Here is a 25,104-nt window from a genome sequence, read left to right on the forward strand (position 1 = left end):
AAAATGATAGCTGAGAATAGTTAAAGTAGATTTTGGAGTGTAATGAGATTTATGATTTACCCAATGGTACTAAAAATTTTGTTTTTGCAGTATTTATCCCTCCATTTATATTTCCCGGGAATTCCCGCACTTAATTCCCGTGAAAGTGGGAGCGAAAAATTAGCGAATTCCCGAGAACGGGATCCCGGGAAAAATCCTACCTTTAACTCATGCTCACTTGGGTTATTTAACCACGCGGACAAATTGATCCCCTGCCGATAACATACACTTATGCTAAAGTTTTTTTCCAATCCCTAAAATAAAACTTGGGTTTTTTTGTTGGTCTTGTTCTGAACTAAAAACAATTTTATTATTTAGCATTGCATCATAAAATATAATTTTATTTATATTCTAAACAAAAGAATCGATTATTTGAACCAAAATTCTTGAATACTCAAATACTAACGAATATTCTATAGTTACAAATTTCACATAAAGAAAACAATTTCGATTACATTTGGTAGTTTTAATAATTCAGGTGCTCATCTACATACATAAGTCCATACGATTTCATTGACAATGAGAATGTTAATGGAAATGACAGGCCAATTTTGAAGAGATTTCGATTATATCTACAGTGGACTACTGCTGTCACTCCTAGTTCGCCACCTGGCACATAAGGCCTGTTTTATTTTTTTTTTTTTTTTGTTTAATTTTATATAATTTAATTTTGTTGTATATTTTAATAGGTGTGGTTTGCTTATATTTCTTACAATATACATCATAGATACATGTAAAGCTCGTAACATTTAGTCTGACATTAAAAATTCCTGGAATTTTTGTTTTTGGATTTTGTTTTATTTGAATTAACATTCAAAACTTAAAGAGTTTCCTTATGTTGTACATGTCTGTACCGTCCAAGGAGGATGAAGAGGGGAGGGGGAGATTAGTGGTAGTATCACTGGTCACACTTAATTCTCTATGATAGAATACTGACAGACAACTCAAAATTTTGATTATGGTTAAATAAAATCTTGTAGTAATTCGATTTAAGGTAAGGTGAGGAAATGTTTTGGAAACACTTCCCGCAAGTGCAATGTATATTTTATATATGTGTATGTATGTATTTATTTTTATACAAATATTTATATATTATTTTATAATATATGAATATAATTTAAAATTAATAGCTATGTATTTTATATTTCCATTTGCTGCATCCAAAATCTGCTTTGGCGTTACGTTACGTGAATACAGACACAAAACTCATTGCAATTTGCAAGCATATTTAATTAATATTTGATTTGTTATTATGCTGTGATGAAATAAATGTTCATAAATGTTGAGTCACTGATTATAGAGCTCTCCGTTACGTTTAATTTACGTTTGTTACGATCAGTTGCTAAGCCGTTTCGAAAGAAAGCTATACAGAATATATTTTTGTTTTTGTTGTTCCTTGGTATCGATTGGTTCATGAGTATTTCGTGGGATATTGGAATGGTTTGGGGGTTTCTCTATGGACAACATTGAATTTCCGATTTTTTTTTTTTGTTGATTCGATTTTAGTTTTTTAATTAGAAAGTTTCTCACGATATTTTTATTACAAAATTGAAGTGATTTTGATTATTTCCTCCTATGGTGAGTACATTTAATATTGGTAATTTTTATCGTTCGGTGTTTCTAATTGGTATATAAATATTGGTAAATATTTTGAAAAATGCCTTTCGTATGGATATTGGAAATGTTTAGCGTTTTACGGATAAGATTTAAACATTTGTTTGACTGGGTCGCATATAGCTTGTGTGGGCGTATGAACGCAACAACCGATTGTAAGGATATTGAGCTGCGGGCCAGAGTTCAGGTTTTTCGGTCAGTGTATCGGACAATGCTTGCAATAAGACGTCTGGAATGAAATTAAAAAAAAACGAGAAATGAATGAATGACATACCATTTATTGAGTAGGGTTTGTCTTACGTATAACTTTTTGCTCCAAGTCCAAAGGAATCACACCCAACTCATGTTCCCGCTCGAAGAAATCCATTAATTTCTTGATTTCTCTTTGTGCTTCATCTCCATGTGTTAGAGATTCCGTGAACATTATCTGAAAAAATTAAAATTTCATTATTATTATTATTATTATTATTATTATTATCAATATGTGCAACTGTTATACTTCATAGTGAACTACAATCTCCAAAGAATATTCCCGTAAAGGATTAATTTCTTTTCTGGGAAACGAAGTTACGTTGTTGCTTTCTAAGCAAAGTTCTTTACGAACAAACGTGGAAATGGGTATCATAAACAACGATTTATTTGTCTTTACAGAGACAACTTTACCAATAAACAAGTATATACGGCCAGGCCGAATCTTATGTACCCTCCACCATGGATTGCGTAGAAACTTCTACTAAAGGCTGTGGGAACTCTTGCCGGTATTAATGTATCGTAAAACTTCTTCACATCGTCTTCTAAATTGAAAGACAGTCCATATGGGGTATATGTTAGAAAAAAAGGCAGATTAATTAAAATATAAGCCTCTTTAGTTCTTGATCGGTTTATATAGAGTAGTTATCAATAATTTTGAACCAATCTGAACAAATTTTTGGGTGACTAGAACCAAATTTTAGTAGGACAGATGAAATTTGCTTATCCAGGACGCTCAAGAAGGGATCGGTTTATCTTGGGGCTTTATATAATTATGGGCCGATATAGACCAATTTTTGCATGGTTATTAGCGACCATATACTTATAAAGGGTGATTCTTTTGAGGTTAGGATTTTCATGCATTAGTATTTGACAGATCACGTGGGATTTCAGACATGGTGTCAAAGAGAAAGATGCTCAGTATGCTTTGACATTTCATCATGAATAGACTTACTAACGAGCAACGCTTGCAAATCATTGAATTTTATTACCAAAATCAGTGTTCGGTTCGAAATGTGTTTATCGACAAATTTTGTTCACCGATGAGGCTCATTTCTGGTTGAATGGCTACGTAAATAAGCAAAATTGCCGCATTTGGAGTGAAGAGCAACCAGAAGCCGTTCAAGAACTGCCCATGCATCCCGAAAAATGCATTGTTTGGTGTGGTTTGTACGCTGGTGGAATCATTGGACCGTATTTTTTCAAAGATGCTGTTGGACGCAACGTTACGGTGAATGGCGATCGCTATCGTTCGATGCTAACAAACTTTTTGTTGCCAAAAATGGAAGAACTGAACTTGGTTGACATGTGGTTTCAACAAGATGGCGCTACATGCCACACAGCTCGCGATTCTATGGCCATTTTGAGGGAAAACTTCGGAGAACAATTCATCTCAAGAAATGGACTGGTAAGTTGGCCACCAAGATCATGCGATTTGACGCCTTTAGACTATTTTTTGTGGGGCTACGTCAAGTCTAAAGTCTACAGAAATAAGCCAGCAACTATTCCAGCTTTGGAAGACAACATTTCCGAAGAAATTCGGGCTATTCCGGCCGAAATGCTCGAAAAAGTTGCCCAAAATTGGACTTTCCGAATGGACCACCTAAGACGCAGCCGCTGTCAACATTTAAATGAAATTATCTTCAAAAAGTAAATGTCATGGACCAATCTAACGTTTCAAATAAAGAACCGATGAGATTTTGCAAATTTTATGCGTTTTTTTTTTTAAAAAAAGTTATCAAGCTCTTAACAAATCACCCTTTACAACGTACACAATTTCAACTGAGTCGAATGCTCCTTTTATATGGGGGCTATATATAATTATGGACCTATGTGGACCAATTTTGGCATGGTTGTGAGGCCATATATCACCATAATGTACCAAATTTCAATTCCTCCAGGAGGCTCAAGAAGTAAACTTTGGGAATCGGTTTATATGGGGGCTATATATAGTAAAGGACCGATATGGACCAATTTTTGCAAGAATTTTAGAGACCATATACTAACACCACGCAATAATTTTCAACCTGATCGGACGAAATTTGCTCCTCCAAGGGGATCCGCAAGCAAAATCTGAGGATCGGTTTATATGGGGACTATATATAATTATGGACCGATATGGACCAATTGTTGCATGGGTGTTAGAGGTTATATACCAACAGCACGTACCAATTTGAACAGGATCGGATAAGTTTGTTTCTCTAAGAGACTCCGCAATCCAAATTTGGGGGTCGATTTATATGGGGGCTATACGTAAAAGTGGTCCGATATGACCCATTTGTAATACCATCCGACCTATATCAATAACAACTACTTGTGCTAAGTTTCAAGTCGATAGCTTGTTTCATTCGGAAGTTGGCTAGATCGACTCAGAATTTCACCACGACCCGGAATTATATACTTTTTGGGGTCTTTGACCAATATTTCGATGTGTTACAAATGGAATGACAAAGTTAATATAGCCCCTATTCTATGGTGGAGGGTATACAAATAAGTGTGTTTAAAATTTCGTTTCCCAAAAAAGAAATTAATAATTAAATGCGTCTTCTAAGCCAAGCACAGAACGAATTCGTGTTTTAAGGACACGACACCTTTGGCCTCTCGACAATTCTTTTCAGTGTAGGAACTATATTCGTTTTTTCCATCAAAACTCTAAATAAAAAGCGAAAAAATACACCCTGCCTCCCCTTCTATTAAAAAATGGAAAAAATTGGCCTAGGAAGAAATTTTAGGATACGCAATTTGCACAATATTAAGGAAATATTTCTTTAAAATAAAGAAATTTTAATTAAAAGAAAGATTATAATCCTTGCATTAAGAATTACTTTCTTTACATTTATGACGCGAATCTTTTATATGTTCGTCCCTCCATTAAAGACTTATACCTTTTAAGTAAAGCCTATTTTCTTTATTATAAAGATTTAAAAATTTTTGATTAAAAGAAATTTTGAATCTTGGGATTAAAGATAAAAAAGCTTCAAAAATAGGCTAATACTTATTTTGAGGATTTTTATTAAGGAAACCTTTATGCTTTCAATTATGTGTTATAATTTGGATTTTTAAACTAACATTTATTTGTACATGAATACTTTTGCGAAAAATGAATACGAAAATTCGATAAGTGGGATCTGTATCCTAATTATAAATATAAATGTGTATTTATTTTAAAGAAGCAGCATCTTTGGCACGGAATCAATACCAAAATCCTTAAAGGAAGATCAAAACCTACTAAACTTGTTTTGAGTGTACTATCGTGGATGGAAAATATCCAGGGCATTTGCATTGGCGTAAATTTCACCTATCTAAATAGATGGACTTAAAAAACTAAGCGCCAAAACAAGATGATTTTCGGAGCGAAAATAGTACATCTCATTCTCACCTTAATTTTTAGATGACCTCAGAATAGCGTTGAAGTAGGTCAATACACACTTTTATCATTCACATTGTTAACTGACATTTATTTTTACATTAACAGCTATTTAAAATAGATTGAAAATTAGATAACTGAGATCTGTATCCAAATTTTAATTTTATTGATCCTATATTAAAGGTATATAGGTCCCTAAATAATCTTCATTTTAAAGAAGCCGCATCTTTGGCTCGGAATCAATCCTTGGATTTGAGTGTATATAACCACTAATCCTATATAGAAATGTACAATGAAAAAAAGTAACCCACCAGGAAGACACATTTTAATTATTTTTAGAACATTTAGATTAATTTTAGAAAATTTTAACTAAACAGTATTACAAACGCTGACATCACGCCGATATCACAGAAATAAGTAAATACTTTTCGACAAACTCAAGAACATTTATTTGAGATTATTATTATTATTTTTTTTTTTCACTTGGAGTTCAAAATTGCAAGAATGTCTTTATGCTTCATTTGTGTATAATTTTTCCCCATTTTTAAGTTCATTTAACTAAGGTGCGCAAACAAATTTTAGAGTAAAGAAAACTTTCTCAAGACATGAATAAAGTTAAAATGGCTTTAATGAAAAAGAGGGCTCACTTTTCTTTGAGTGTATGTAGGAAGATTATGCCTTTCTTTCTAATTTATTTTAAGAAATCACAATGCATTTATATTTCCTACTTACTCTTGCTAATTTGTATATAATCTCCTCCAAATTATACTCTTTGTGATCGCAGTCTGCTATTTTGGGACGTTGTTGTTCGGCATCATCATCGTTCGTATCTATTGAAGAGTACAGTGATTTGATTACTATCCAAATTCCAAAAGGAAGAGAAAATGCTGTAATAAACTAACCAACCTTGTCTTACTTGATTGTTGTTCATGGCTTGAATCTTGTGCCACACAGCAATGCTGTCCAAAGCCTTCGCCAAATTCAAATTCTCTGGATCTTCCAAACTTTGTTCAAAATTCAAATACGCCAAAGTTGGTTTAACCGTAGTTGTAGTGGTGCTTGTAGTAGTCGTAGTAGAAGTAGTGGACGGTCTCGGTGTAAAGCTCTTCTGCGGAATTCACGCAAACATTAGCCAACATCATTTTCAATGAATACCTGAAGCTCTTACCTTTACTGTATTGTGACGGATTTCTTCGGGGAATATACGATTGGCATATGATTTCTGCAGATATTCAATGCCAACGCGAATCTCGTGCAAAAACTTTAGTGCGTCCTCTCGGCTCATCTAGGATAACAAGAAGAAATCTTCATAGACTCTCTAAATGTGTGATGAATGAAAAATGAAAGCTTACCATATCCTGTTGTATTAACTCTTCCACTGCACGAGCGACACCTGCCTCATCGCCAGTCCAGAAAACATATTGGGCCATATCAAAGGACGAATACTGACCATTGCCATGTCTGAGCAAGCTTTCGGCGGTCTAAATAAAGCAAAAGTACCAAGTGTATGTAATTATTAGAACATATGACAGTCCCGACTTTCTAGAGAGTTTAACGAAACACTGAAACAGAACAAAGCTTTCGTATTGAGTGCAAACAATTTTGTTGCAAAAACAGCCGATTGGATAACTTTTGGATGCATTGCTAATTTAAGCCAAAACAAAAAAAAGGTCCTCAATTCATTGGATGTTTGATTAAATATATATGGGGGTATTGTATATTTGTAGGAGGAACTCTAACGCTATTTGAATAGAATCATAAAAACCTTAGGAGCCATATGGGTCACAGATCGTCGCGATGTCGATTTGCGAAGTGCCGTTTCCTCTTCCAATATCAGATCACCAATTACTTGTCTTTCGGGTATTTCTTCTCGGTAGGGTTTCTTAGTGGTCTTGAATGGGCGGTATGTATATACCTTTGGAGTGGGTGCTGGAGTTGTTGCCACTGTAACGGGTGTCTCTGGAACTTCGGGAGCAGACTTGGTTATTACTTCCACTTCTGTAGGAGGTTGCTGATTCGTTGTTTCTACAGGGGTTTCAACGGGTGCTTCTTCCACCTTGTCACTAGTTTTTCCAGCATCCGATTTTCCAACCGTGTCCACTGGGTCGGCTGAGATATCCGAGTCATCGTCATTGGTCTCTTTTGTCGGTAGCTCCGGAGGTGTGGATGGCGGAGCTGTTGTTGTAGTCGTAGTGGTAGACGATTTGGTGGTTGGTATCACTACAGTGGAAGTTGTTGTTGTATTTGGAAGAACTGGATTCTGGCCATAAACTAGACGAGCAGCTCCATGTAAACCCAAACGGCACTAAGAAGCAGTGGTGGGTATATTAAATGCAAAATAGTTTCAATTACACCTAACCTCTTAATGTTTTTTTTTTAAGGAGTAATGAGCTATTAGCCTAAAAATTCTTCGAGTTTTTAATCACAACAAATCCCATGTCAATTAAAAAAGGACCTCACTGTAAAATCTCAGAAGTTTTTCTTACACATTCCTTTTTTAGTATTATTTATTTATTGTTTATTTTAATCATACAGTAAATGTATGATAAAGAAAAAAAGAAAAGTAGCATTGGCTGCTAAGGCCATCAATTTGTTTCATTTTTTTTTTTTTGTAATTTCAGACTATATATAAGATCAATCCAATCCAATTATAGGTCAATTTCTACTGTCTAATTTTGGCCGCATAAGAGAGTCTTCTAATCTTACCTTCGCTTTTGGCTTGTCACCACTCGTCGCTCTTGGTTGTTCCACGCCCGTGGACATTTCTGGTGGCGTTTCGGCAGCACTCTCAGCAGTCACTTGAGGAGGGCCCTGGGTGCTCTGTAGCTGTGATGCGGCAGACTCTAACTGTTGCTCTAATTCGGGTAGTGTTTCATTGGCAGATACCAATGCCTGAGGTTCTTCTGCAATAAGTGGCTCGGAATTGTGTTGATGACTGTAACCCACAGACTCATCGGGATGAACTTCTCGCAAATGCTCCAACTCAAGAACGTCATCGTCGATCTATAATTAGTAAATGGCTTTACAAAACATTGATCTACGTATGCATGAAGAAGTGTAATACTTGTGGAAATCCCATATTTATATTCTTGCTTAGCTCGTTATCCATGGACCCTAAAAGTAAAGAATACATTAAAATGAAAAATAGAATTTCTTCTAATTGACATCTTAAAAATAATTAATAATCTTAATAATATATCTGTCAAGTATATTCGGCCGTAATTTTGGCTAGGCCGAATACATTCCACCATGGAATACATAGAAAGTTCTCTTAAAGACTGTTAATAGGGTGTCAAAAGCCGTCACCGGTTAGGTTAGGTTAGGTGGCAGCCCGATGTATCAGGCATTAAAAGTTTCTATCACCTCGGAAGTACAGCATGAATTAATCATTAGTTTTTTTTAGTGTTAATTTTATTACAAATAATTGTTAATTCTTTGGGATTTTGAATAAAATTTGTGTGTTTAAACCCATTTTGCAATCGAAATTTCGGACCAAATTCAATCATAAAGGCAGCTACTTTGTTCGGTTTTCCCGGCGAAATCTATTGGTTTCTTTTTTGACGGCACACCCTCAAAAAATCACTTTTGTAACATATAATCCCAAACACATTCTGATCCAAGCATACAATGACTCACAAAAGTATTCGCTTATTTTGCTTTCTTGAAATCAAATGATTTTTTTTTGTAAACCGTTTAACATTTTTTATTAAACAGTTTTATTGAAATGTTGCCATAGACATACACAAAAAGAAAACGTAAACAAAAAGTCAAGAATTTAACTTCACTGTATTAATTCAAAACATTAAATCAAAAATCTTAAAAACAAATGTTCACAAAAGTATTCTATAAACATATATTCTAAACACATATATGTTTATAGGTAATTTCTAAATTAATATACACCCAGAAAAAAGTGCCTTCGAAACTAAAGGAAAAAATGTTTATAAATTTAGTTTAGCCATTTTATTTCCATTAAGTTACATTTTTGTGTGAAATATTAAAAATTACTTGTTTCGTAAAAAAATAAAAAAAACTGTAAAAACCGTAAAAACTAAAAGCAATTAGGAATAGTTCATTAACTAGAATAAGACATGGAATTTTACTAATACTGTTTTCTTCGCTGGGTATAAGAATTTACTACTGAACAAGAAAATTTTATTGACTGATAACAAAACATTCGTAAAAATAAACAAAATATGAACTAAAACCAAGTTTCCTCAAATTTAGTAAAATTTCTTATAAAACGATAACACTGACTTCCTTTATTATAGAAAGCTTATCGTACATACGAATAACACTTGGCATAGAAAAATATTTTAGTTCATTCGTACTAAGAAGTATTCAATCCTTTCAAAACTTAAGGACACACACTTGTTAGAATATAGGAAATTTACCTATATTTCTTTTATCTAGCTGTAATCGATACCTGTCATCGATGTAACCGATATGCTTGCGCGTGGGTTGTTTTTTTAGTTGGAATCGCGTTGTTATGGTATACGGAGAGATTGTTAAAAAATAATATAGTAAAATAATATAATAAATAACATATTTTATTTAAAATTAGTGAGAAAATTTTTCGTTTTTTCAAAATTATTGAACATAAATAACAAACAATAAGGGCCAGTTTCTCAATGTCTTGTTATTATTTATCGTGTCGATAAAACAGCTGATCCCATACAAAAATTTTACTAACCGGAGGTCTATCCACCGGTTAAAATTAATCGGAGGATGAGAAACTGGTCATAAGTCTATCAATGTTCGTGATGGTGTATAAAGAAAGAAAACAGCAACAGAAAAACAACCCCTTCATTCGTCTTCATTTTGGAATCTTCAATTATCAGGTAACATTCATACAGTGACCCTAACCTTTTGTGAAAACATTGGTTTATGATTTTTTATATTTGTAGGTATTGAAATTGTAAAAGGAGGACAAAATCGTTACGCAGCATCTTATTAAAAGTGAAAGGAACAAGAAGAAGAAAAGCATTACGTTTTACAGTTGGTAACTTTACATGGAATAATAAATTAATATTTCAAGGCCAGTCGATGCTGTTAATTCTTAATAAATATATTTAATATATTAATAAAACATGTCTTTTATTGAAGAAAAATTCCTATATAAAGAAATAAAACTGTAATTGAAAACGAAGGTAAGCAGTTCTAATTTTGAAATAAAAGGTTTACCACAAATATGTAAGATTTGTCCAAATGAATGAAAAATGTTCAATAAAATAATTCCATATATGAATTAAATTTAGTTAAATTTTTTCATTCTGTAGTATAGTGGTACATAAATATAGGAAAATGTTAACTAATATATGGAATGCATTCTACCTAATTTCTACGAAAATCAAGCAAATAAAAATGTCTTTGACGCTATACGAAGTTCAACTTTCTTCACTTAAAGAAGTGGTCACATTTTTTCTGGGTGCATATTTGAATCCACACATATTATATTTAAAAAAATCGTATGTCCCAAACATTATATGTTCGAACATATGCGTCGCAAACATGTTATGCTAGTTTATGGATCTTATATGCGTGCACTTAAAAATAATGTGCTATCTGAAAAAGTGTAGACTGTTGTTTTCACTTCTAAGTTCAATTTTTAGTACACATTTTTCACCATGTATAATACGTTTTCAATGAAATGCTATTACGAAAGTTTTCCCATAACCACTACCACCTCTTACCTTCTGTGAAAGGTACATGTGTCAATAATCCGTTTAATCCACTTTTGTTCAACGACCGGATATGTAATGTGTCTATGAAAGGGGTTTCCATAATACGTTCGTACAAATGTGGGTTCCTCTATGGGTTTCTATGTCGGTGATCGAATACATTGCCTAACACCCACCCTTTTTTAATGGGGAAAGGTTATGGCGTTTCAAAAAATTACATTTTGTATAAAATAACGTAAGAGACGATTGGATTCCCCCTGTCGTTGTTTTGCCACTGTTTTTAACACTGTGACAAGGAGACTGTCAATGGGTCGGTCATTTGACTATAAATTTAAAATGATTCGAGTTTAGTGTATAGTATATGCAGCATTTACGAGATTTGTATTAATCAAATAACTTTAATAATTGAAAGGGAAAAATAAGAAATCAATAGACAATCAAGACAAATTAAGAAATTGTGATAAATTCATAAAAAAAAAAACATAAAATTGAGGTGGACATTAAATTACCCTTCCACACTGAAAGTCATATTTTTTATGTTTACTTTTCTTATTATACGCCATTCACATTACTCTTTCATAATTCACTTTAAATAGAACTACGCCATGGTTAATATTTCTAGGAAACAAATTTTAATTTATTCGTTTTTTCAACTTTTTTCTTCATTTCCTTTAAAAACGTGTAAACGACAACTTAAATATTCAAATTCAGACGCGATTTCAAGTAGAAATTGTGCTTGTTTCAATTTCAAAAAAAAAAAAAACTCTTTAAAATAAAGTGTTGAAAAACATATCCTTTTTTTGACTTTATAAAACTTTATAAAAACTTTATAAAAATATAAAGTTTGGGACAAGCAGGCTCCATTGGTGTTTTAGCAGATTTTTCGGTTGTGTCTACTAACCAATTTCTTTGGCTGTATAGTTGTGTTCACATGCTTATGTAACGAAAACCAACTATCTGTCACAAAATTGTTCAGACGCTAAATACATTTTTGCAATTTCGAACACCAATTTTTACTTCCTGGTGGATTTACTTTTTTTTAAGTGAAATGTAAAGAATTATGCTTTAGTTTGCGTTGAAGTTTTTTTGTACGGCCATTAATATCCACATTTACATCATCAGATATTTGAGACATACTGGGGTAAGGAAATTTTCATTTGGCTGGGGAAAATTTCTTAAAAATATATATGAAAAGAAACTAAAGTAAAATACATTGTTTTGCAATAAAAATATTTTTACTTTAGCACGAGTTTGACGTTGGACTTTTCTCTGTGTATGAATATTCACCGATTTTAAATCCATATATTTAACTTAGGTATGGGCAGCCAAGAATAGTAATGCTACAATATTCACTTCACACCATTCCAACGACGTAGGGCTTCATTGTGTCATTCGCCTGAATGACCTTGGATTCATTTGAATAAAGGGGGAAAAAAGCAAAGCAAACTACTAGCCAACTTATAAATCTAGATACTTTCCATTGCGTGTGTTTGTGTGTGTGTGTGTGTGTATTGCTGATCAAAAATAACAAATTGTGTATACAGTGAAACCTTTGAAAGGTGGACACCTAAATTTTATCCACAAATTCAGCGAAATTTTTCGTTATTATAACGAATTTTCTTTTAATCCTTTGACGACGAAGAATTAACCGCTCGATAAAAGTAAGTTTTTCTTGTGAAATCATATTTAAAATATACCCAATTACAAAAAATCTAAAAAATATTTCCTTCTACGAGAAATTTCATTTCACGAATGCCCGTCTTCAGAAAAAAAAAATTTAAATACTTTATATAATTCACCACAAAATACATCATGAGCTTTGTTAGTATTTGTAAAATACAACCAACAAAAAATACGCGACTTAGCAAGTATGCATGACCATGCGTGCATGGTTATGAGGACTTTGTGTAAGCTTGCTCTCAAACCAAAATTTATTGTTAAACAAGTACGGAAAGCCTAAAGTCAGGCGAGGCCGACTATATTATACCCTGCACCACTTTGTAGATCTTAATTTTCGATGCCATATCACATCCGTCAAATGTGTTGGGCGCTATATATAAAGGTTTGTCCCAAATACATACATTTAAACATCACTCGATCTGGACAGAATTTGATAGACTTCTACAAAATCTATAGACTCAAAATTTAATTTAAAATTAGAGTCATTTTTAAAACTTTTCGACTAAGCAGTGGCGATTTTACAAGGACAATTTTGGTATTTTGACCATTTTTGTTTTGTCCACAGTGTGGCGCAGGGTAGTTTGCCAATTTTACACAAAATTAGAACGTTTATGATGCACCAGAGGATTTATAAATAAATTAATATATTAAAAGTTCATATTTGAACAAAAAATTGTGACCAAAACCGCGAAAATACGAAATTTAATATTGAGCAGCATTGCTCTTCACGAATAACACAAAAGCAAATGCACGAAAATTAATGTTTGAGACTGACTCTTTACGAAAAAATCAAAACGAAATGTCAGAAAATTAATTTTTGGAACTGACACATTTTTTTAAAGAGAATAGTGGATCATCTATGCAAGGCCGTATTCAGGGGGGGGGATGAGGGGGATCAAACCCCCCCCGAAATGAATGAATATTTTTATATAAATAAATATATATTTTTAGCTGCATAGAAAAATCTTTTCGAAGATGTTGAAGAAAAGCTGGAGGTTTTATTTTGAAAAACGCTTACCTATAAAACTTGCACAAATCATAGAATACTAGTTGAAAAGTCCGTCAAACGACGGTCGAAAATAACAAATTGTTTTTGTTTTCGCACCACAAATTTCATTTTTGGAAAATGTATTTCTGCTTTTTATGTGTGTTTGTTGTTCTTTTTGTGAACATGACTCGCTTTGTTTGGCCACAGAACAACAACGAAACAGCCAAACACACATGTGTAAATGAAATGGCGCAAAACCTGCGAAAAGAACCTGCCTAATTTAGCGATGGAAGCAATAAAGAGATATTTCCAAACGTGCATATTCTTTTAAAATTTTGGTCACTTTGCCAGTTACTCAGGGATGGAAAATACAATTTTTAGGAAAGTACAAAAAAGGTATTTTTTGATCGGAAAGGTACTTTTTACTAAATTTCAACAAAAATTTCACTGGAATATTATTGTCAAGAGACTGAATTTTAAAGAAAATAAAATTTTGACAACATTTTTTATATAAATAAAATTTTGCAAAAATTTTCTAAAGAAATAAAATTTTGCAAAAAAATTCTATAGAAAAAAAAATTTTGCAAAATTTTTTCTATAGAAATAAAATTTTGCAAAAAATTCCTATAGAAATAAATCTTTTACAAAATTTTCAATTGAAATAAAATTTTGACAACATTTTCTATAAAAATAAAATTTTTCAAAAATTCTATATAGAAATACAATTTTGACAACATTTTCTACCGAAATAAAAAATCGATAATGTAGAATCGCATTCGTTTTTCGACTAAAACATTTTTGAAGTTCAATAAAATCCTGTTTTTGACTATGTCTTTTACGAAATAGATTTTTTTCCCACATGGTCTGTTTTGCCATATTTGTAATTTCTCAAAATATTATAATATTTTGTCAAAGCTATTGTACCATAAATCTGATATCGACTCAAAAATGTCTACACAAAAGGTACTAAATCATTCGCGGGGGTACTATGGTACTGACCGGGGTGAAAAGGTTTGAAAAAAGTACTATAGAACTGCATTTTCCATCCCTGCAGTTACTACGTGCTCATCCGAACGTTCATTTTCAACAATGAAGATATTAAAGACGTATCTTAGAAATTCGACTAGCGAGAGTAGACTCAAAGGATTGACATTAATGTCGGTTCATCGCCGAATAAATGTGCCGACTGAAATAGTCATTCATTTATTTGCTGCCCAAAAAGCCCGTCGGCTCAATTTAATATTATAACAAGTATATACAGCACTAAGTTCGGCCGGGCCGAATCTTAAATACCCACCACCATGAACCAAATATTAGGGTTTCCTTTGAAATTTCAGGAGGGCTTGAGGACTTGAGGACACTTCCCGAAGATAAATTTAAAGATTTCACCTATGAGGACTATATCAGATTCTGGATTTATAAGAACCATTTTTGTTTGAGTTTTAGAGGAATCATTAACATCTCTTGTAAGTGTGCAAGAAAATTATAAAATAACGTCTTGATTTGAAATCTTAAATCTGTACAATTTCAGGCAAATCAGATAAAAACTACGGTTTCTAGAAACCCAAGGAGTTAAATCGGGAGATCGTTCTTATGGGGGCTAAAATATCGACCGATACTCACCGTTTTCGGCACACCTCTTTATGACCCGAAAATACCTCTAGATTTCAAATTTCAGGCAAATTGGATAAAAACTACGATTTCTATAAGCCCAAGACCCCAAATCGGGAAGTCGGTTTATATGGGGACTATATCAAAACCTGGACCGATATAGCCCATCTTCGAACTTGACCTGCCTGCAGACAAAAGACGAGTTTGTGCTAAATTTCAGCACGATTGCTTCATTAGTGAATACTGTAGCCTGATTACAACAGACAGACAGACGGACACCGTTATATCGCCTTAGAATTTCTCCCTGATCAATAATATATATACTTTATATAGTCGGAAATCGATATTTCGATGTGTTTGTAACACATGACAAACTTATTATACCCCCATCACCATTCTATGGTGGTGGGTATAAAAATATTGTATGCATACTTATGCATAATTAAAATTTTCTACACATGAGATTATATGAATATTTTTTTTAAAGTTGAACCCCCCCCGAATTAAAATCCTGGCTACGGCCTTGCATCTATGTATTATAATGTCTATGGGTTAGGTATAGTGGCGGCCCGATATTTCAGGCTCACTTAGACTATTCAGTGTATTGTGATGCCACAGTCCGAACGGCGTTCCACATTGCAGTGAAACCACTTAGAGAACCTTTGAAACACTCAGAAATGTTACCAGCATTACGAGGTGGGGTAATCCACCGCTGAAAAACTTTTTGGTGTTTGGTCGAAACTGGGTTTGAACCCACGACCCTGTGTACGGAAGGAGGGCATGCTAACCATTGCACCACTGTGGCTCTCTAGACGATGAATGGGACACATATCCATTAGTCCCATTAGTGTCGTTACCTTTTTAGAATAACTATATAACCGAATTAATCCATTTAAGGGGTTATCGTTAGAGGTGGTGTTGATAAGGGTTTATTTCCCGCACTTTGTCCATTCCCGGGAAAGCGAGAATTTTTTCGAATTTCCCCAAAGGGAGGTTAGGTTAGGTGGCGATGTATCAGGCTCACTTAGACTATTCAGTCCATTGTGATATCACATTGACAAGGGACCTCCTTTTTATAGCCGAGTCCGAACGGCGTTCCACATTGCAGTGAAACCAATTAGAGAAGCGTTGAAACCCTCAGAAATGTCACCAGTATTACTGAGGTGGGATAATTCGGTCGAAGCAGGAATCGAACCCACGACCTTGTGTATGTAAGGCGGACATGCTAACCATTGCACCACGGTGGCTCCCTTCCCCAAAGGGAAACTTGCTTCGATGTGGCATATATTTAGACATTTAAATAAATTAGAAATCGCCTAATGCTACACTGGTAGAAAAATGTTTTGTACTATTAACGAACAGGCTTCGTTGATTATTTTTCGTTAATAGTACCAAATTTTTCTATATAAGAACGAAAGTGATCGTTAATCTCTCTCTAAAACGTCTCTCCATACTCTCTCTAATACGTCTGTAGCGTCTGTGTAATTTGTACATAACATACACATGAAAACATGGCAATAAGCACATGTTTGCGTGTGCGTCTTGAAAAACAGACGGTAAAAAAAGTTAACTGAAAACTTGTCTGATGGGCAAACCTTAACAACATTTATGTTCTTTTCGCTTTTCGCAATGGACTGAATAGTCTAAGTGAGCCTGATACTTCGGGCTGCCACCTAACCTAATCTAACCTAACCCGAAAAGGCTGGGAGAAACTGAAGTCAATTTGTAATTAATACATCTAACCTAACCTAACATCCACCTAAGGTATTATGCACACACACATAAAGTTATGCCTTTCTTTTGTTCGGAGTCAATACCAAATTCATTAGCGTAAAGACAAAATCTTTGCTGTGTAAAAAACTATCAAATTGAATTAATGAAAATTAAATGTACTTATATTAAACTATAATTATAATAAAGTTAATAATATTACACGTATAATTAAATTAAACTAAATTTACTTAACCCCTAACATCATTTTATCTAAAATTAAATTTGGAGTTACTTTTTAGCATCAAGTAAGCAAAAGCGAATTGCGTGTTGGACTAGGAATCTATAGGAAAATCATTCAAATAAAATAGATACAAGGTCTTTGAATCAGGGTAAGCTTAATCCCAGTGTAGGCGAAGACCAAAAGAAAAACAAAAACTTAAAACCAAAACTTACTGTGCAAACGTGGCATTACAAGGGAGGGAAATGCCACCGAAGTGCTTGTCCAACAAAACAGCAATAGCGACACGAGGCCCAATCCAAGCCTATTGGGATTATGCAAATTCATTTTGACCAAAAGCAGCGATAACCAGGTCGTTCTTTGGCTTTAATGAACTGGAAATGAAGGAGAAAAAGGAAGTTGAAAATTTAATGTACTACTTTATAACAGAAACACAACACACCAACACGTCCTTTTACCGATTTACCCACACACACACATACAGTGAGTAGCAAAAGTAATTCCTCAAAAGCAAACTATCCACTTATAATAAATAAGCACTAAAAGTTGGCTCTACGGTTGTTTGAGATATATATTACCACTGATATCATGATTACCATGACTTTTGTTGCTCACTGTATATGTAATGGGCAAGGGACAAATATGACATTTCTTCGAAATTTTGAAAATGGAGTTTATCTTTTGTATTTCCAAAGAACAACTATGAATGATAATTTGAAAAAGTAAAACAAAAACCCAAATTCAATTCTAACATATATGAAACAAATTTGGAAAATCCCATTAATTACCCTCCCAAAGTTACAGCTATATCTTAGAAGAATCAGGAGGGGATTGATCTATCTCCCAAATCACTGTGTGTACAAATGATTCTAGGAAAGACATACAGTTAGATAACGCATTTGTATGAAATTTTTGTCCTAAGGCTGGAACTATGAGAAATCAGTTTAATTTCGCGGTTAATTTTTGTAAATTCTATCTTTGTTAATCCTTTTGTAATCGAAATTTTAGATCCCATAAAGTACATATATTCATGGCCATGGTGAAATTCTGAGACGAGCTAGCGATGTTGATTTCAACAGACGAACGTCCGTCTGTTGAAATCAAACTATCTTGTTGCAAACTATGGTGTTGCAAATGGGCAACATCAAACCAGATTGGACATCTGGAGCATATTGGAAGAGCAAATTTTATCTTATATATTATTAAATTAAACAAAATTTTCTATCGAAACAAAATTTCGACAAAATTTTCAATCGTAAGAAGAAGTAGTATCGTTAAATGTTTAATAATCTAACACTATAAAAGTGCCTTCGAAACTAAAGGAAAAAATATGTTCATAAGGGTTTTCTTTTTCCCGGACTTTTTCCATACTCGGGAAAGAGGGAATTTTCAAAGGGAAACCTGCTTTGATGTGACATACATTTAGACATTTGAATAAATTAGAAATCGCCTAAAGCTATGGTTATAAGGCGCTACCTATATATTCTGTTGATCTCTTACATCAGCCATAAATCATACTAAAATACGAAATATTTTGTTATACAAAATTTTTTTACAATGGTTAAGACAGTCTCTTTGGGTATAGTTTTCAGAAGCACACTATTAATATAGGGGGATTTTTTGAACATTATTTCGATTTCACCATCGTAAAACTGGGTCACTATATGCACATATTCGGTCAATATTCCCAAAAGGGAAACACTATTTCCTAATACCTCATTCACATTATACTTCCAAAATCCACTTTAACTAGATTTTAATTGTCATTTGCCTTATAAATAATGGATTTAAAATTAATTTTTAATACATTTCGATCCTAATGTGTATGAGGTGTAAGCTTGAAATTAAAATAACTATCTTAGAATTTTCATATTTCATTAAAACATCCTTGCAATAATTATGAAATTATGCAATTGCAAACGTGGGTTACATAAGGTACGGAAAATTTTACCTTTATAAAGGTTTACTCAGTTTAGCAGCCTATAGGAATGCCGGTTTACAGATATATGACAATCATAAATAAGGAAGAGCAACCTTCTTTTTAACAATTGGGAGCCCGTTAGAATCTGGGATAGAACCTACGACTATGTATGTCCCACAAGTCAACTACTACTACTTCCCTGCCAGCATTTCAAAGTTCCATTTCATCCTCATCGCTACCACAGACTCGTAAATGTCACCACAACCATCGCGAACTGTGATGGGGGAAGCATATCAAAAAGTACAAAATGTACATGAAAGTATTTTGCCATCACTACTGTTAGAAGAGCCATTTTATTTTTTGTGAAATGCCAAGCGCAACCAGCTTGTTATATTTTATTTAAATAAAAACGAAAATAAAGTTCTGAAAACATAGATATTACGCTTAAAATTGTGAAAGGTATATGGTAAATAATTTTCGACTTTCCAAATAGAAGAAAGTGATCGTTTTTCAAATATTTTTCCAGGCACGCTGTCTCCATCGAAAATAAACAAACTGGCTGATAGACGCTGCAATATGTAACTTGCTACTTAAAACTCAACATCATTATTTTATTAATGCAAAAAATTATGTTAAATGTGATGAGATAAACCGAAAAATGTTATATTTATAAGAAATTATAAATGTTTAATCAAATCAATAAACATCTACACAATCGTGTTTTACTTGACCACAATGATTCTTCTACAATTATCTTAAAATGCACTTTTTCTGATAGTTTGCAGGGGTTCTTATTGGCGTCCTTCGAAATTGATCTAAAAAGGCACCTAATAATTGCACTGATGAGAAACTTTTTCGTAGTAACTTGGCGTGGTACAACTTCTCAATAGTGACGGCGCTTTTCCGACGAGTTTTTGATGTCGTATATGATTGTTTTCGACGTAGTGGGGATTCTCAGAAGCGCCCCCAAATTCAAAAAATGTAGGCAGGGTTGGTACCTCAGTCATCCACATTATACTTCCAAATACCACTTTAACTAGATTTCAACTGTCATTTGCCATATAAAACCCTCTATTATATATTAAGTATTGTAAAAAATATTCCCGGGAATTAAGTGCGGGAACGAAAAGATAGCAAATTACCGGGATCCCGTTCCCGGGAAAAAAAACCCTAATGTTCATCAATTTAGTTTAGCCATTTTATTTCCATTAAGTTAAATTTCTGTGTAATAATATCTGTGGACTTATAACAAAACCCCATAAGTCAGAGATAGGACAATAAGTCGCGAATTTTTTATGTTTAATTTTGACAAAACAACATAAGTCCACATAAGGTTTGTGTAATTGGCCAATTTTTTTTACAAAGCAACATATTTCGAGTCATGGTGTTTTGTCGAAAAAAAAAACAAATAAAAATAAACGCATATATAACTTCAGTTGTGTTGTTTTTTAGTCAGAATATGATCAGGATTCAATGCAACAAAACGCCATAAATAAAGATTTTTTAAAAGAAAATATCATATGACAAAACAACATAAGTCGGTAATTCCTAATTTTCTCTGAATCGGGGGGTGCTAGGTGGTTTTGGCAAAGTCTAAAAATAAGCTATCGAAAAGGTCTATCATATAAATATTAAAAATTTTCCAAATCTTTTCTACTTTATGGGGTTTCGTCTACATATGGGGTTTTGTCATAAATCCACAGATATATAGAATGCATTCTTACTAAATTGTACGAAAATCACATCATTCAAACAAATAAAATGTCTTTAGCGCTTTATGAAGTTCACTTTATCCAAAATTAGTTAATTTTAACTTAAAGAAAGGGGGTCACATTTTATTGGGTGTATAACTTCAATCTGTGGTCAACTATAAATAGAATAGATCACATGCCTTACGACATATTTCCAATAACAGTGCATTTATATAGACATGTAAATTCCAACAGACACTATGTCTACTGCCGTCGTCCGTCGGCATTAGGGAAGGAGAGAGTAAATAAGTAAAATCGAATGGAACACCACCATTGGCTAAATATAGCAAAACAAATGGCAATAACACTAAAATCAATAATAATAAAAAGAACGTTAGCGTGAGGCAATGATAAAAAGGGAGAAAACTGCAGAAGAGAAGTAAAAACAAAAATCGCCACTCTGGGAAAAATAACATCGATTGTTTGGTTACCAGGAACAACGTCATCTCAAACACACACACACGACATATACAACCTCACCCCCTTACAAACAAATACCCTGCAAGCATTTGGGTGATTGTTTTATCGTCTTTCGCTAAAATGTCACTACTTCGGATCGTCAGGAAGTTTTCTGGTAGTAAAATCTCAAGCACAACAACAATAAAAACCAAAGATTATAAATTGTAGGAAGATAGGAAATTAGCTACTGAGGAGATCGAACCATTTACAAGTATTGACATAGCATTAAAATGCAAATAAAAAGAAATTAAGTGCACGAAATAAATTTCCATAAAGGGGAAAATGTATTTTTTTTTGTTGTTGCCTAAAATTTATCATTGTTTCCTTAAATTTTTCATTTAAAAAATAAAAACGAAAAACAACTAAAAGATTACAAACATGTATTGAACTAACATGGTAAATGCAACATTTGGTATGACGCAAGCCAACTAACTCGATAAGAAAATGATATCGCCTATGAAAGTTTTTTCTTCCGGGGCGAAACTACTTCGATACACTTTCGATAGAAAATGTTTGCAGGGATAATAAACAATCTCATGAATTTGTTGTTGTTTTATACATATGTATATCTTTTGCCTAACAATGAATCCACAAAACAGAAAAAGAATAGAACAAGCTCGTAATGGCACCAGGTCAGACTAAATATATGGCAAAAGGAACCATCCAGCGGAAGTTGTCGCACACACTCACACATCAAGAACACAAAGGCACACTGTTACAGTTCCCTTTATTTTTGGGGTATTCTGAACAAATTTTGTATTTAAATTAGTTTGTGACACCAACTACAAACATTTCTTGACAGTGAGAGGTGAATGATAAAAATCTAATGGTATGTCATAACCTCTATTGTTAAAGGGACTTGAGTCCTCTAACATCAACACAGTATTGTAAAATCGCTTAGTGACAATAATGTTTTGTCAAGAGCCTTTTCTGTTTTATCACTTTTTTCGAATTTTTGACCCGTGTTACGGCGTTATTTAATTGAAATTCGTTTGTCACATAATTTTACCCTTTTCCGAGTATATCAGATTTTTGTTCACAATGCACTTATAATATATTCTGACCCGTTTTGTGTGGTATTTAATTACGTTTCACTTTTGAAATAAGTTCACCCGTATAGAAGTCAGCTAAGTCTGTTCAGGCCGATGGTTATAATTACTTTGTATTGCACACTGAGCTTATTATGATTACCGAACCTAAGACAATTGTGTCGTGCTCAAAGCTTTTCCATTCTACAAAAGCTTTTTAACATTGCACTGTATTTCCAATTATAAAAAAATGGAAATTAGGGAGAATATGATAATACGACTGCAAATAGTGGCAACAGGTATGGAGTGTTCTTGGGACTAACACAAATAAGTTTGGGAAAAATTGTTTAGTGTACATAAAGAAAACTTAAGAATGTTTGTTTTTTGTTTGCAGTTTTAGAGGAGCACCTTCTCCCCGACCAAATATCGAAAAGTGACGTAGCGTATCTTTTGTAAACGTCCCAGAAAATGTCTAGCAAATTATAATTTGAGACAATTTTTGTAATGTATGTATCTAGTAAATGGGCATTTATACAAAAACTATAGCTGTTACTGTTAAATGTTCTTTTTTGTATTTTTTCTCACACTTTGAAAGATATTATAGGTCAAATAGCGCTTATTTTCGTAAGGCTATTTGGTCACAATTCAAAAATCAAGTTTTCAGAACATGCTCATATAGCTATTGAAATAGGTTAGGTTAGGTTAGGTGGCAGCCCGATGTATCAGACTCACTTAGACTATTCAGTCCATTGTGATTCCACATTGGTGAGCTATTGAAGTAATTGAGGTAGGTTTTAAAAATGAAAATTTTTGTTCTAAATGCTGTTAGTACAAGTAAAAACAGAAGAAAAATAAAAGTTTTTATCATTAGTTTTATTTCGATAGTGAAAGGGTTAATATCGTAACCTCTCCCCAGTCCTCTGTAAATTTCAAGTAACTCGGTAAAGTTTAATTGTTTCTCTGTATGTACTTAAGAGAAGCGGATGTCTCCCTATGCCCTTTTATTTTTATTAAAAAATCAGGACCTGATATACATTTCTAACCTCACCCATTTTTTCCGTAAAATTTCAGTCGGGGGAGTTTAGTTTTGTTTTCACTGTACTTAAAAAAAAAAGAAGTCGGGCAAAGGGGTGGTCCCCCTCCCCGACCAAATATCGAAAAATAATTTAGCGGATTTTTGTCTAGATGCCACCCCCAACATTCAATGAAAATTTCAAACAAATCGCATAATTTTGTTCCAAGTTTCAAAAAGTAGGGCAAGGGGGAGGTCCGCCTCACCGTCCACATATGAAATCATCAGGTACCCCATATTCCATAACCTCACCGCATGTTCTCTGTAAATCTCAGATACTGTAGAGAATTTTAGTTTTTTTCACTGTACTTTAAAAAAAAAGTCGAACAAAGGGGAGGTCCACCTCCGCCACCAAATATCGATATATAAAGTAGCGGATCTTTGTCTAGATGACAACCCCAACCTTCAATGAAAATTTCAAGCAAATCGGTCAACTTTGGTCCAATTTTCAAAAAGTCCGACAAAGGGGAGGTCCCCCTCCGCGACCAGGTGTCAAAAAATGATGGTACCATATTTTCACCACATGAACGCCCCCTACGATCTCTAAAAGTTTCAAGTTAATCGGTTCAGCCGTTTCGGAGCCAACTCGGAACATACAAACAAACAATCAAACAAACAAATAAACAAACATAGATTGAATTTTATATATAAAAGATTTGTATAAGAGGTACCACGCCCCTTTGTACAATCCCGCCCATATTTGCAGCATAACTTCGAAAATTCACACCAAAGCGACAAACAAAATTTTGTTGAAATACAGGCAATAGGAAGAGAAATAATTGAGTTTTTATTTGCAATTTGTATGGGAGGTACCACGCCCCTTTGTCCGAGCAAATATTTTTTGAGCCATAAACCACCTCGGACGTCCTGAGAAGACCCTACCAAAGTTTCATCATAATCTGATCAGTGGTTTAGGAGCGCATCGAGGACATACAAACACACATTCATTATATATATATGTATATATATATATATATATATATATATATATATATATATATATATATATATATATATATATATATATATATATATATATATATATATATATATATATATATATATATATATATATATATATATATATATATATATATATATATATATATATATATATATATATATATATATATATATATATATATATATATATATATATATATATATATATATATATATATATATATATATATATATATATATATATATATATATATATAGAAGATTTTGGTTCCTTCCATTTCCATAATTTTGCACGAAAAATTCTAGAAAGAATACAATGTTTGTTGGTTACATTTATATAGTTTTGTTTTGCAGAATCGATTCCGCCAAAAGCTAATGATATTTCTGAAACTGTTCTAGAGAAAGCGTAGTTCCCTCGTCGTTTACTATTAGTCCATAAGGTCAAGTGGTTTAGGTCAAGTGGTTTTGACAGTAATTATTTAATGTATATTTGCTTTAAAATTAAATATCAAACTTAAAAAAGTTCACCGTTTCCGTTTCATTACCGAACACACTGTTCTTCCCATGAAAAGCTTTCACTTCATAAATTCTACGATGGCTTTTCATTCTCCATCTTTTCTCGTTTGCGCCATAGATGAATGAATTTAGCTCGGGTTTCCTAAACTTTTAATCAAATTTAAAAATGTTTACTTGTCTGCGATGGTTGTTACTTTGTTACACAAAACAAAAA

The 25,104-nt window shown here is 33.2% G+C and overlaps 1 protein-coding gene and 1 long non-coding RNA gene across 7 annotated transcripts; one reads left to right on the top strand and one right to left on the bottom strand.

Annotated features, from left to right (window-relative positions):
* Positions 1-815: 815 nt before the first annotated feature.
* LOC142227192 (uncharacterized) lies at positions 816-22,489 on the bottom strand. 6 transcript variants are annotated; one of them, XM_075297618.1, is made up of 11 exons: positions 22,400-22,489; positions 17,396-17,554; positions 8,334-8,383; positions 7,976-8,272; positions 7,035-7,574; positions 6,622-6,750; positions 6,438-6,554; positions 6,176-6,377; positions 6,002-6,099; positions 1,954-2,080; positions 816-1,882 (listed from the first exon to the last, which is right to left on the bottom strand). In XM_075297618.1, exons 2-11 carry the CDS (start codon positions 17,505-17,507, stop codon positions 1,746-1,748), a joined length of 1,809 nt encoding a protein of 602 aa, XP_075153733.1. In that variant the 5' UTR covers positions 17,508-17,554; positions 22,400-22,489; the 3' UTR covers positions 816-1,745. The 6 variants fall into 6 exon arrangements, with proteins under 6 accessions (XP_075153733.1, XP_075153721.1, XP_075153729.1 ...); XM_075297606.1 differs by having other exon boundaries at positions 22,321-22,474; XM_075297614.1 differs by having other exon boundaries at positions 22,376-22,473.
* On the top strand, positions 19,299-19,837 carry LOC142219823 (uncharacterized). Its single transcript, XR_012717791.1, has 2 exons — positions 19,299-19,560; positions 19,628-19,837. It is a non-coding gene; the product is annotated as an uncharacterized LOC142219823 (long non-coding RNA).
* Positions 22,490-25,104: the final 2,615 nt, after the last annotated feature.

Source organism: Haematobia irritans, chromosome 1 (genome assembly GCF_050003625.1).
Source record: "Haematobia irritans isolate KBUSLIRL chromosome 1, ASM5000362v1, whole genome shotgun sequence".
Classification (NCBI taxonomy): domain Eukaryota; kingdom Metazoa; phylum Arthropoda; class Insecta; order Diptera; family Muscidae; genus Haematobia; species Haematobia irritans.